This window comes from Magallana gigas, chromosome 1 (assembly GCF_963853765.1).
Source record: "Magallana gigas chromosome 1, xbMagGiga1.1, whole genome shotgun sequence".
Lineage (NCBI taxonomy): Eukaryota > Metazoa > Mollusca > Bivalvia > Ostreida > Ostreidae > Magallana > Magallana gigas.
Window position 1 is genome coordinate 57,079,204 of NC_088853.1, and position 13,969 is coordinate 57,093,172.

General features: G+C 34.1%; 1 protein-coding gene and 1 long non-coding RNA gene across 3 annotated transcripts; one reads left to right on the top strand and one right to left on the bottom strand.

Annotated features, from left to right (window-relative positions):
• The first annotated feature begins 8,849 nt into the window (after positions 1 to 8,849).
• LOC105329795 (uncharacterized) lies at positions 8,850 to 10,241 on the top strand. Its single transcript, XR_010712216.1, has 8 exons — positions 8,850 to 8,976; positions 9,110 to 9,148; positions 9,267 to 9,293; positions 9,403 to 9,438; positions 9,710 to 9,751; positions 9,846 to 9,869; positions 9,995 to 10,063; positions 10,150 to 10,241. It is a non-coding gene; the product is annotated as an uncharacterized lncRNA (long non-coding RNA).
• A 438-nt stretch (positions 10,242 to 10,679) lies between these two features.
• LOC117685993 (uncharacterized) lies at positions 10,680 to 13,503 on the bottom strand. 2 transcript variants are annotated; one of them, XR_010712219.1, is made up of 6 exons: positions 12,538 to 13,503; positions 12,404 to 12,448; positions 11,774 to 12,210; positions 11,351 to 11,484; positions 11,022 to 11,203; positions 10,680 to 10,839 (listed from the first exon to the last, which is right to left on the bottom strand). XR_010712219.1 is itself a non-coding variant. In XM_066079828.1 (5 exons), the coding sequence occupies exons 1-5, from the start codon at positions 12,584 to 12,586 to the stop codon at positions 10,824 to 10,826; spliced, it is 426 nt and encodes a 141-aa protein (XP_065935900.1). In that variant the 5' UTR covers positions 12,587 to 13,499; the 3' UTR covers positions 10,683 to 10,823. The 2 variants fall into 2 exon arrangements, 1 of the variants encoding a protein (XP_065935900.1); XM_066079828.1 differs by lacking the exon at positions 11,774 to 12,210 and having other exon boundaries at positions 10,683 to 10,839; positions 12,538 to 13,499.
• Between the last annotated feature and the right edge of the window lie 466 nt (positions 13,504 to 13,969).

Consider the following 13,969-nt stretch of genomic DNA (forward strand, 5'->3'; position numbering starts at 1 on the left):
AACTATAGTTTTATTTCAAAATAGGGACAAACAATCCACAGACATACGTCAATGTACACATAACTGTCTACCTTGTTAGTGATCATGAGTATTGGTCGGACTGTTATTCGAGCCGTGGAATCACTCGATCAAGTGAAATTAAAAAGTGAAGTTGAATTGAGATTGAGAGAATCTACGCTAACCACTTGAGAAAACACACTGCAACAATTGCCCAAGTTTTATTACAGGGTTTTTTTTTTTCATTTGAAATATTATTTATATAATCTCCACCTGATTCTGATAAAAGATGCATTTTAAAATTCAATTATTTCAAAGAGAAATGTCTGATTTCTGTTTAGGCCCTGAATCTGAATGATACAGAAATGAAATGGATATGCAATCCCATGCTAAAATGAGGTGCTTAAATAAGCAGTTCACAGGCAGTTTTCAAATAAATTGGCAGTTTACAAACAGATTCAAGCAGTTCAGTTTTTATAACTCCTAAAACTAAGATCTAGCCAGTTACATTTACCAGTTCTTTTAACAGTACGAACGTAGTTTATTAAAAATATCATTTAACAAGCAGTTGATGATCATTTCCATCTGAAAACCAGATATATTGTAATATATTATGATATAATCCTAGCTTAGCAGTTCTGCACTATTTATACATTTTGCTAGATATCATAATATATATCACTGTTATGCTGTCTCAGTCCCAGACTGGTGTTGCAGCCAGTAACAAATAACCTCGAAACCATTGTAGTTCATCATAAACTTTTAATAGTAATGGCTTCACAAAAGGTAAATAACTGAAAAATGAATAAACAAACAATAAGTTCCCACTTAACCCGAATTTTCTCTGATAATTTACGATACCCGGCAAATTCCCAACAACACACATTTAAAACAAATGTAAATATGTCATTGTATAACAATAAAGTCAAACAAACACTTACATCGCTGTGGCAACAGTCTCATGAATTAACAATTAAACAGACGAAGTCAGACTCTTGATGAGCTGGACGTATTCCAGACTTTGGGTGAGCCAGTTTTTAGTCTGGAATACGGCTGCAAGCCTTGGCCATTCGTCTGACAATTTTACATGAGTAAAAATTGACATTGACATTAAGTAAGCTGGGTGAAAGAATCACAGATATAAAAAAATTAAATAAACTCAATAAGTCTTTGATGTCCAAGACATGAGAAACAGATAATTGCACAATGTTGTTATACTCTGTCTCTTTGAAATCACATATAAAGTTCTCAACGTGTCAATCACTAATTCATTTAATAACTTTGATAAAATTAATTATTGAGAAAATATTAAAAAATGAATGTTGAATTTAAAAACTAAAGTCCAAAATAAAGTTGTTAATGAACAGTGATTATCGCACGGTGCTAATAACGCCAGGCAGCGGTGTGTTCGCTTCAATTATAACTCCATTTTACGAAAAATAGTACTTTTTCGCTCTCATATGTGTATTCATATGTCAAGAATGTTTTTACGAGGGTAGGGTGGAGGCGGTCGATAGAAAATTTATGATTTTATTTGCCAGGAGAGGGGGAGTCCGAGGCCTACTGTCAATAATTTCAATAAGTTTGAATTTTCAAGGACGGACCTGGGGTGTCTGTATCCCCCAAACTTCTTGAACCGTGTAAAATATGTATTCCTTCAGTTATCTTTAAGAGACGTTGTGGTCATATAGTACATATAATCTGCACCCGTACCATTATCATTGACATTACACTCTTCAAAGTTTGCTAGCGTAAACACTTTAAAAGCTAATCAGGGAATCTAAATTACATGTACTGTGGAATCATTTAAATTCGTGGAGGCCAATTTTCGTGGATTGTGTTTTTTTTGTTCATTCACGGGGATGTTATTTCGTGGATGTGTCGGTTACTGTTTCAGTAACAAAGATAACACTTTCTAAAATTGTTTTCATTGAGGATTTAAATTCGTGGGAGAGGACTACCCACGAATACCACGAAAATTGAGCCACCACGAATATTAATGATTCCACAGTATAAGATTCATAAATAAACAAAACTACAAAAACCAAAGCTATTAGTAAAAAAAATATATTTTAATGATTTCGGAAATGATGGCGTTCATAAACACATGATTATTTAGATCATTTGAAACCCGAGAGAACAAATGTAAACATCCTGATTAGTGTTGATATGTTTAATTTTGTTTATTAACTGTAACAATTGACAATGGACGCAATATTGATGCTTTTGTACACATTGTGTCAGTGAATTCTATTCTGGTTTGTGACGTTTTCCTTTCAGTTAATATATTTGAATAAAATGGACGGACCTAGGTACAATACATGATATATATAGGAATGAATTATGCCGACCAGACAATACCTGTTAACATATCACGTGGCATTATTTATCGCCAAATCTTAAGGTATCACACCGGTAATTGTTTTCACTATATAGCACTATAGAGGGGAAAACATTCTTAAAAATCAGTTTGTATTTTTCATGACAAAATATTCGGAGGAAATGTTACACAATAAAAAGGGCAAGCGATACTGCATTTTCTCAAAATATCTAGCTCCAAACAGGTCTACCCTCAAAACCACGTGTTTTCCATTTGTATGTAAACAGACTGCACACTCCCCAGGAAGCTGCTGCATGTGCCCTGAAAGAAGTAGTCTCTGTGAAAAAAGATCATCACCTAACAAAATACATGAAATATGATCCTACTCAGTGGTACAAAATTTTTTAAAACTAAGTAAAGGAAAATGTAAAAATGCAGTCAAGGAAAAAAAATCATTCTGAGGTATATATGGAACTACAATTGACTAAGTTCAATTGGCCAATTACCGGTGTGATACCTTAATCAATGTATGAAACTACATCTTACATATAATGCATTCTAAAAAATGAAGTTAAATGGCATATGTAATCACGTCGAACACGTGAACCAAGCCTTATTTACACGTTTTTTTTCATTTAAACTATATTGGAAGTACTAGTCCACGGCGAGAAATATTAGCGACAATGAAGCACTCGTGAGTCCCGCAAAAATTTCTTGCACGCGAATAAAAGTGTGTTACATTGTAACAGTATGTTTGGCAGAGACGAGTATCAATATGAAAGGTTAAAAAGTTTGCACTAGTAAACAACAGCATTTTACAATATAAAACACCCATTCGACTTTTCATTTTTTTTCAGAAGTTATACGTAAGCATTGAATCACAGTTTTTTCATTTTGCAAACAATTTATTTTGACAAAAACTTGTAACTAAATGCACTCGAAAATTTTAAAGGCTTTCAAGTATGCGTCGGGGCTAAATACGCTGAAATTAAAGATAAACTGTGAATCTCTAACATAAACAATAATTTATATCTCCAACTTTATTTTTTTTCTGCGGGCTTAGAAGGTATATGCTTAATCAAGAGAAAATTCGAAAATTATTTCTCCTGCCAAAATACTCGGGGACGTATTTTACACCACCTTTTGGGTGAATAAGAAATATACAAACTATATCTGTTAAAAGATATTTTCATTTAGTTAGTATATGAGTGAGATTAAGATAAGATTAAATTTCATTTAAATTTGCTTTAGGATGAAAATTATGGAAGGAAATTACCGCCAGAAGTCTACGTTTTGCTTTAATTATTATTCTGCTTACTTCTTTATTCTTCAGTACATTTACACATGTTTGCCACTTAATTGTTTTTGTATTTATGCTAATTAAATCTAACTTTGACTCTGTTTTATTTTTCTTAATGTTGTGCATGTCTATGATATATTGATATCTTCGTAGCTGTGTAAATTATGACCTGAGCATGAACATAACAAAGAAATAAAACTTTTTTTGGAAAAAAAGAAGAATATAAAAAGGTCGCGGTATTGCTTCAATGTAGTACGTGTAAACATTACGAGTACGGCATACATCAATATACCAATGTTTGAAAGTCATAGGTATTGAATTGTGAATATTCTTCATTCAACGCCAGGAATTTAATTCCACGTTAAATCACGTGAATCATATTTTGCAGGTTTTAAAATCTTACTTATTTTTCTTAAAGTTTTGAAAATATAACTAAAGTTCAGTGCTTGTAACTTGTTTTTTGACACAAGACGGCGGAATTGAATAATTAAATATATGTTGGTAAAATTAAGGAATTTAAAAGATTCTGCAACGTTGCAAATTGAGTTTCAAATTACTAAATGGGAAAGATAAATCAGGCTTACGAGATTAAAATTCGGTTTAATATCCTTGAGCAAATAAGTTGTAAATCTCAGCTAAACTAAATATTAATAACTGAATTAAAATATTAGTTTAACTTAGACAGTACATTTATTCGTCGCACAAAGAATATATTTAATGCAGCCCCCAGGAAATTGGCAAAAAATATATATCGTTGAATGGTTCTATTTAGAATGCATGTACTTATCTTTAATGTAGCCCCTGCTCTCTTATAGAGTCCGTTGTTTAACCAAGGAAAAAAACAGCACACGAAAGATGTAAATCATGACTTGTTTATTTTAGGGATACACTGTGTACAATATTTATCCATAAACTTTTGTTTTTAGCTCCGCCGCACATTTGTAAGCCATGCGAGTACATGAGCGTATTTAGGGGCATAAATTTACATTAACTGGTCGATGAATTTTATAAGAATATATCTTTATGCGAACTGAGAAAAATGAGCCTCATGTTTTTTTTTTAAATATCATTTTTCTTTTAAAATGGTCACAAGCATAATAGATTTTAAATACTTCCTTGAAAAAAAGGTTTGTTTTCCTATATTCAGTGGTATTATTTTTTTTAAATTGATTAAAAGGTATTTAATATCACTCATTTCCTGGCTTTTTTCATATTTTATTTACCAGTTATATAAAAAAAATGTTCCTGTTTAGCTTTGAATGTGTTTACGCTAATGTTATTTGCAGACTGTAAATACAATGTAATCGGATACGGAAACGAACTACTAGAACCGTGAGAACACAGCGTCTCTTAAATATAACTGAAGGTTATTTTTTTATGCGCAGATCTAAAAGGCCCAAGGGTACATACATCCTAGATCCACCAAGGATAATCAAACTTTTTCAAATACTAATAGTAGATTTCGGATCCCGTACCCAATTGCAAACTAAATTATACAAATAAACTCTCTTATATCCTCCCATCTCCCCTTGAACAATGTTCTTTATCTGTGCATTTACATTTTAGAGCAAACCGTCCCAGTGTTGTGATACTAATAACAATTCCCTTACCCCCCCCCCCCCCCCCCAAAAAAAAAAATCTGTTTGCATAAATATTGAAGTACTGATTCAATATTTTAAAAACATATTGTTTCATTATCGCAGCGATGTGAGCGCACAAAGAGTATAATTAGGACGGGCAAATTAGATCGGGCGTGCTGTGATGTGGGCATACAAAGCGTATAAATAGGACGGGCAAATTAGATCGGGCGTGGTGTGATGTGAGCATACAAAGCGTAAAAATAGCAGAAGGATAAAACGTACGCTCAACTAGGACCCTAGGTCACCCGAAAATAGTTCCAAAATAGATGTGTATTAATGAGCAATTGTATAACTCTTTTATCATTGAAGATAAGAATGTAAATTAACTTTCTTTTTCCCTTCTCTTCAGCTTGGATCGGTGCTTTAAGTATAAGACCAGTCTTCGAGATCGCGATAATGGCTCTTATGAAACACAAGACCACCGGTAAGTTAATACCTGTATGTAGGTTTCGCTCCGAGACTGTATTTAACTCTAATGAGTGTAAAACTGAAAATCGGGCGTTTTCTAATTTCAAAAACAAAGTACTAACTTGTTCTTCGCGAAAAACACAGTATTACCTTATCCAATCATAATTGGTCCCCGCTGAAATGTTGATGCTGCTTGACAATAATTATTTTCGATTGTCATAAAATAAGCTTCTAGATTTTGTAAATATGATAATATTACCATTGCTGGCTTGATACACCGGTATTAAATGGATGCAACAATTATAGTTTAATTCCGAATTTGCTCTCATCGTTCTCATGAATAATAACATAAACCTAGTGTGGTATAGTTGACGTATAGATGCGAAAGGAGATCCCTATGTCCAATGTCGTAAGCAATTAAAAATTTGGGGATAAACTCACACAACAAAAATCAACAAGATAAACCCTAGAGTTTAAATTTCAGTTATATCAGCCAGATACTAACACTAAGTTAGCAAGTGTTTTTTAGTATATTTAGTAGAAATAAAACTTAAGTCTTGCATGTATCTCAGATTCTCACAGATATATAGATCTACTGAGATTCATTACATTTTGTAATTTAATAAATGATTTCCTTTATTTAAACTTTGAATGAGTATTTATAAATACTATATATGTTTATCATATTAATTTTTTCACAAAGGTTCACAATGGTTTTCAGAACTCTAATTTTATTTTCAGGGACTGGAGCCTGGGCCCTAAAACTTAAAAAAATAAATGATCTTTTATCAATTTTGCTGCTGTTAATAGTGCAGTAAATTTATTGATAAGAGGTTAATATATTGTTTATTATTTGTTTGGTAAATATTTACTAAAAGATATTTGGACCAAATGGTAGGGGTTCATAGAAGAGAAGATCGGACTGGTGCATGGTCTAACCATGTCCGTAGCAGACCTTGCGACACTTAGACCCGGAGAAGAACTGAATGATCAGGTAAATTTATGTTTTATCTTTAATTGATTTTAGATTAGGCACTGTAGCCTGGGCCCTAAAACTTAAAAAAATAAATGATCTTTTATTAATTTTGCTGCTGTTAATAGTGCTGTAAATTTATTGATAAGAGGTTAATATATTGTTTATTATTTGTTTGGTAAAGATTAGGTACAAGCTATTTGGACCAAATGGGAGGGGTCCCTAGAAGAGAAGATGAGACTGGTGCATGGTCTTACCATGTACGTAGCAGACATTGCTACACTTAGACCCGGAGAAGAACTGAAACTGAATGCATATTAGTAAATTCGTCAGAGGTAGTAGCAGAATTAGTCAAAGTAGTCGTAGCTTTCATTCCGTCTGTCACTGAAAATTGATTTAAAGTTCCAGAGTCTTTATTCTTTGTGAAATCTAAAATGAAATGTAAAATTAATTGCTCTAAAGGGGTGAGATAACCTTCGTCAGCTGTCTCTATGCTTCATTTAAAAAACGATAATGAACATTTTGTCCGAAAAAGAGAACATAAAAATTCATAACGATTACTCACTTTTGTTGAGTACTTCTGTAAATAGTGCTGAATTCAATGTGGACATTTCTAACAAGAAAAAGCAAATTCAAATACAATACATGTTGCGAAAATATTAATAAATTTTAATAATTCACAAATAAAATGAAATTTAATTACAAGGAAACGGTAATTACCATGAAAATTAAACAATTTATTTTACACATCACCTGCCCGTCTACAATTATTTAGTTTAACCCGGATACTGATAAGATCTTGCGTAAAATAGTACAAAGGATTTTTCGGTACCCCGTGTCAGGCAGGTGATATTCGAGTCGAATGTCATGAAACCCTGTACTCGTAATCAAAGATAGCTTGTGGTCATTGCGCAATTGGATGATAATTTTCATCCTCCCTTATTGATCTTAATCATTAAGTATTAATTTAGAAAAAAATAATTATCGTGGTGTTTCTTTTTATCATGAAGTGTTAATTAATTATTTCCTTTAACCTGGGTCGAGCAGAATTTTTTAAACTTTTCAATGTCGTCGCAATCTCCATGGATTATGAGCTGATTTACCGTAAATTCTGGCTGTAACACAAGTTGAATAATTTGGCATTCTACCTGGACGACCGGTCTTAATATCGGACATGCATACACATGTTTACAGGTTTCCATGAAGCTGATGATCGTGCAAGAACACGGGGGGGGGGGGGGGGGGGAGGGGGTCTACAGATAGACTCATCCCCAGAAATAAAACAATGATAGCAAAAAGCATTATGAGTGGTACTTTCGTGTTTCGAATGAAATCCAAATGTAGACTTGGAATAGTTTGTCACCAAATTTTTATACCGGTCTCATTCGACTTTGGTATTTGACTTTTCACAATGTCAATATTATATCTCATTTAATGACATTTATTCTCATACCCTATCGTTAAATTAGATAACAATACCTCATTTGACTGTATACCTAGATCACCTAAATTTTGTTTTAAAAAAGAGACCATATTAACCCCTATACCAATGACACTCTGACTTTTTGCATTAAAAAAAAATACATCTCCGACAGTTAATCTACCAGTTGATGAGAGAAGTGCAGAGAGAGAGAGAGAGAGAGAGAGAGAGAGAGAGAGAGAGAGAGAGAGAGAGAGAAATCCCATACATCATTAGACAATATGCTATTGTTTCTTGAAAAAAAAATTACATCGAGATTTTCGAAGCTGATCATAATTCTATTACATACTTCGTTATGAACTAAGTGTTAAAATTTAAAGAAAAGGGAGGGGGGGGGGGGAGGGCGCGGAGAGAGGTGAGGGGCGGTAACATTGGTTACGTGTTAACGCTAAAAATGAAAAAAAAATAATTAAATTATGACTAAACAAATGTTGAACCTTTCATGCATTCCAAGTAGGCTGCTTCCTCCAACTCTTTATATTTGTTGTCAACTGTCCCCCCTCCCCCATTATTCATGTTCATTATATTTTTTTAACCAATCATTTTCACGACAATATTCCGTATTCAAGAAAAACGAATATTTAACAAATTGGAAAAAATTGTAAATATTCACCTTGTTTTCCCCCGAATTTTTGACATCATTTTTGGATTTGTACCTTGCGGAATTTCATCATAAAAAACAATGGTCAGGTCAGTAATTTATCTTTTTACTTAAGACGACAATATTAGCCTTCCTGTTTTACAATAATTAAAATTAGTTTAATTCGAATATTTTAGCAACTGCATTTGCAACCAAAAAATTCTACTCGTTGAATTGCTGGAGAGAGCACTAACGCTCGTGGACGAATGTCCATGCTCGTAAGTTATTTTTTATTTGACAATAACAATTAATTTTCGCTAATTAACTATCGATCCTTTTTTTCACAAGTGTTCCCGACTTTGAACAAAATGTTAATTTTAAAAAAAAAAATTCTTGGTCTTTTTTTTTAAGACACAGTAGAAGATGGGCAAACGCCTCCACCCCTGTAATGTAGGTTTCAGTTATTTTTTTAAAATGTTCTTTCTCATTAACGTTGTAAATTTTCAAGTTCAATCATGACTAGATTTGGGGTTATTTTAAGGGAAATCATCCTTTTTGTTTTATTCAGAGCTACACCCGTGAATGGCGGCAAGGGGTCAGTAATTCTCAAGTTCATACTTTTTTTTTACATCAGTAATATAAAAATAAGATAATTAAACAATAAATTCAAAAATCATGAATTCAAAATCATTATCTTTTTAAAGATTAAAAGAAACCCCAATGGCGCCAAAAAGAAATTGGTAAGTAAAATATCAATATAATGAGTAAATAAGGGAGGGGGGGGGGGTATCAGATATCAAAAGCTATCTTACAATGCGTGAATTGTCTCTCTTTTACTTCGTCTACCGAGACGACTCTTGCCGGGGCGGGGGGGGGGGGGGGGGAGGGTGAAGATGGATCCCTGCAGTCTCCCCCATTGGGTTATATTTTTTTTGGATCACTCACATGTTTTATATCAAATATAAAATGAAGAAATTTCAATTATTTAAAATCAATATACTGTGTTTACAGTGTAGACTCCGACGTCAACAACACAACGCTGAAGAGATCCTCGTAGGTTTTTTTTAAATTTCTTTGTTTCGAATAGACTGACAATTTTTACATTGCGAAAGAAAATTAATTCTTTTCTTCACCATTTTTTTCTCAGTTCTGAGGTTCTAGCTATTCCCTTGTAAGTGATTTTTTTATCTATAATACACTACCTTAATTATCTGAAAGTTTTACATAGTCATACATTTTTTTTAAAGAAGTAGCTCGTTTCTGAGCAAAAAATGTTTATTTTAATTGTAAAAATAGCGACCTGTCAGATTTGGACGATGCAGTCTTTATATCGGACGACGAACAAGACGAAAGTCACGTCCCTGCGTAAGTTCATTCATTTATTCGTGTATTTATTGTCTATCATTTCATTATTATTTGAAATCACTAATTCTAACAATTTTAAATTTCAGATCCCAAAAGAAGACACCCCAAAAGAAGACAATGTCAAATTAATTGAATAAATAATGTATTATCTTGCAAAGAGACTTTTTCTTTCTACTGTATCAAATATTTTTCATGAGAAAAAGATTGGTAAACCTTTTTAGCAGAGATATACTTCTATGATTTTACGATTTTGCTGATTGGATACTTCATTCATGCATGGAGCCAAAAAAGTTTTCAAGGATGTGGAAATGAGTAAAAATTGCAGAAAAATTCTTTTTGTAAAATTTAATTAAAAATATTAACAAAAATATAATTAAACATCAGATTCCCCCATCCTTGAAAATTATTTTGGACTTGCGGACGGATCACTACGCAACATTCATGCACGTTTCTAGAAAAGGAGAAGGAGGGGACGAGTCAGAGATACCCTTCAAAATTCCATTTTTTTAAATTAAATTATAAAATTTCAAAAAATACACCTCGAATCCCCTGGTAAATTCAAATAACTGTCAGACACCCCCCCCTCTCCTTTCGATTTTTTTTCTTGGATCCGCGCATGACATTCCTTCCTGTTCATTTTAAAAAAGAAGAAAATACTGAAATCATGTAAAAACAAATTTAACTATTTAAAAAAAAAAACAATCTTCTTCTTGGAAGACCTCGCCGATCTACTCTGTCCTACTCTGTTGCCGGGCCCCATCTACTCTGTCCTAGGTCTGAAATTAAAGAGAAAAAAAAGATAGATATATATAAAATTGGTTTTGAAAAAAAATGAAAATTACAAATACAGTTCGTCATATTTTGAAAGAGAAATGTTAAGAGCTTGTTCGTATTTTCATGTAAAAAAAAAAATACATTGGTATGAGAGAGAGAGAGAGAACTTTAAACATTGAATTACCTCTTTGCTGAGCGGAGATTATATCTCCCCCCCCCCCCCGCATGCGCCCGCGGTGGTGGGTGTGCCAGAGACCGGGCTGGAGGCGCCCGCGGGGGTGGCTCTGGTAGCGACCTAGCTTGGGGTGGCGGGGGTGGTGCAGATGGTCTTTGGGGGTTGAGCCCTTGCCGGGGTTCCATTTCAAACTATGTATAAAACAAAAGACATAAGTATGCATCTATGCTACAAAAAATTTTACTGGGAAACTTTTCATGCAAACCGAATTTAATATGACTCAGAATGAATGATTTAAGAGTTTCAAAAATATTAATATAAAACAAATAAGTACATACACGTTCCTTTGGAACAGTTTCTAAACCTCTGCTCCTCCTCCTCACTCGGGCGCAGTGTCTCATCATCCTCTTGGCTATCCACCCGAGCAGGAGGAGGAGGGCCAGAACCAATGCGGTTATACTAATGTCTAGAGCTGTAATAAAAAAAACCCAATGAAAATTGATCTATTTTCTTGTTGAAATCAATACAGTAATGTATTTTAATATAATAAGAATATCAATACACTTTTTTTAATCATTAGTTGACTTATTTCTTACATACACAAAACTTTCAGTGTCAGGTATTAATACATCATGTGAAAAAGGACAATTTCTTGAACATTTATAATTAAAACATGATGGAATAAATTGAAAGAATAAAACCATGCAAAACCGATTATTAATCAGATAAATATAAGTTTTAAAAAAGATAAACATAATTACTTTGATTACTGAATGATTGGTGTTCCTGAAGGTCTGGCTGTTAGTCTGAGTAGTGGGAGAGGGGGTGGTGAGGGGTAGTAGGTTCCTTACCTAAGAAGTGATAGGAGGGGGGGGATGTCTAACACAAGTAGTAATACAGGTGGGGGCGAAGGCAGTATGTGTACTAGCCTGAGTAGTGAGGGGGGGGGGGGGGGGGGGGGGGTAGTGTGTATACTAGACTATGTAGTTTTAAGGGTGTAATAGTGTGTGTGCTGACCTAAGTAGAAATGACAATGGAACAATGTTTATGAAACTGGGAATAGATTGATGTTTGTGGTTATGCTAGGGGATGAATACTCAAGTGCATAACAGGGTAGTAACCAGGGGTTGGATTAACACGCGTGTCCGTTCACTGTCAATCGTTATGCTCGTCGAGGTTGAACGATGAGGGATTGTATCTGAAGTAAACGAACAACTAGAAACAATATACATGAGCAAAAATACCAAAGTGCTATCCTTCGGCGTTTGTAATGAAAATAACAAGAAAAAAAACAAAAAAAAAAACAAGAAAACAAACAAAACGAATAAATAACAAGAACACGAATAAATAACAATGTTAATACAAAACCAACTCAACAAACAATGACTTACATTCATCGGACTCTTGGTCCCACATTCTGGGAGTGATAAATTGCACTGAAAATAAAACAGAATCATAAATATTTCATCAAAAAATATATAACCGTATTATCATTTCGAACACATGTAATGCAACCGCTATTTACCTGGCGGGCACACAGCACGTCCGTTAATCAACCTACAGTTCGTGTTCATGTTGAGCGGCGATCGATCTGGTCAGAAAATGAAATTGTCGAAGTTACATTCCTTGTAGTCAGCAGTATTTTACGATATTGCGATTGGTCGAAATTGCTTCAAACTGACAGGGGGCAGTGTTTTCTCACGCAGTAGAGTTCCTCAGGATTAACCACCTGTTAAAGAATGAAAGAAAAGATAGACAGAAAAAACATTCCTTGTAGCTAGCAGCATTTTCTACAATATTACAATTGGTCGAGATTGCTTCAAACTGCCAGAAGGTGGAATGTTCTCACGCAACCGTGTCCCTTAGGTTAAAACATGATAGAGAATGAAAGAAAAAGATAGATAGAAAAATATTCACGTTCAGGCATCTTTACTCAGACATTTACGTTCAGGTATCTTTACTCAAGCGACAACGAGATTTAAATCTACCCAATTTCCGTATCATTACTCAAACAACACCGATATTCAAATCTAGCCGATCTCAATTCATAGTTTCCACTCTGTATATTTAAAAGGACACCTTTCACTCCATATCAATTTTCTTTTACTACGCTCGGGTAATCAATCTACTCCATTTTCATTCATAGGATCGTGTCCTTACTCTACCCCTGTTTTAAAAGTACACGTTCAGTTTTACTACACTCAGGTCTCCTTTCCCTTTCCTCTTTGTTAAGGTCAATGACAAATACTTGCTTTTGTCATCTCTATACAATACCCCGTTGTGTTTTGGTGGTCTACATATATCGGGTCGAGTGACCACCCCCCACCCCCCTACAATACCCATTGTGTTGTGGGGTTAAAAATCTTCATTGTCTTGTGGGGTTATAAATCTCCATTTCTTGTGGGGTTATAAATCTCCATTGTCTTGGGGGGTTAAAAATCTTAGGGGGAGAGGTGGGACAGGTGGGGCAGGTGGTCCCCACCTGCCTCCAATCGATACTCCCCCATTGTTCTCCTATTGTTCTTTTTTAAACAATAGCCCATTTTTTGGGGGGGGGGGGGTTAAACAGACGCCTATACTACTCCTATCGTGTATCAATCCTATCATATCGTGCGTGTATACTGTTCTATCGTGCCTTAATCCTATCCTTTCGTGCGTGAATCCTATCCTATCGTTTATCTTGTAAAAAATAACGTTGCGGGTACTCTATATATATATATATATATATATATATATATATATATATATATATATATGTATATGTATATATATATATATACACAATTTTGCAGCGGCCTTTAAATTTTAGCTTTAAAAGTTTTTATTTGTTAAAAATGAAAGTAGTTTTTAACCGGGTTTTCCAACGGAAAAATCCGGTTATTAAAATGGTGAAAATGGCGGGCGGGCGGGCGGCTGCCAAAAGGGTACCCTCATTGTACGGATAACTCCTCCTACAG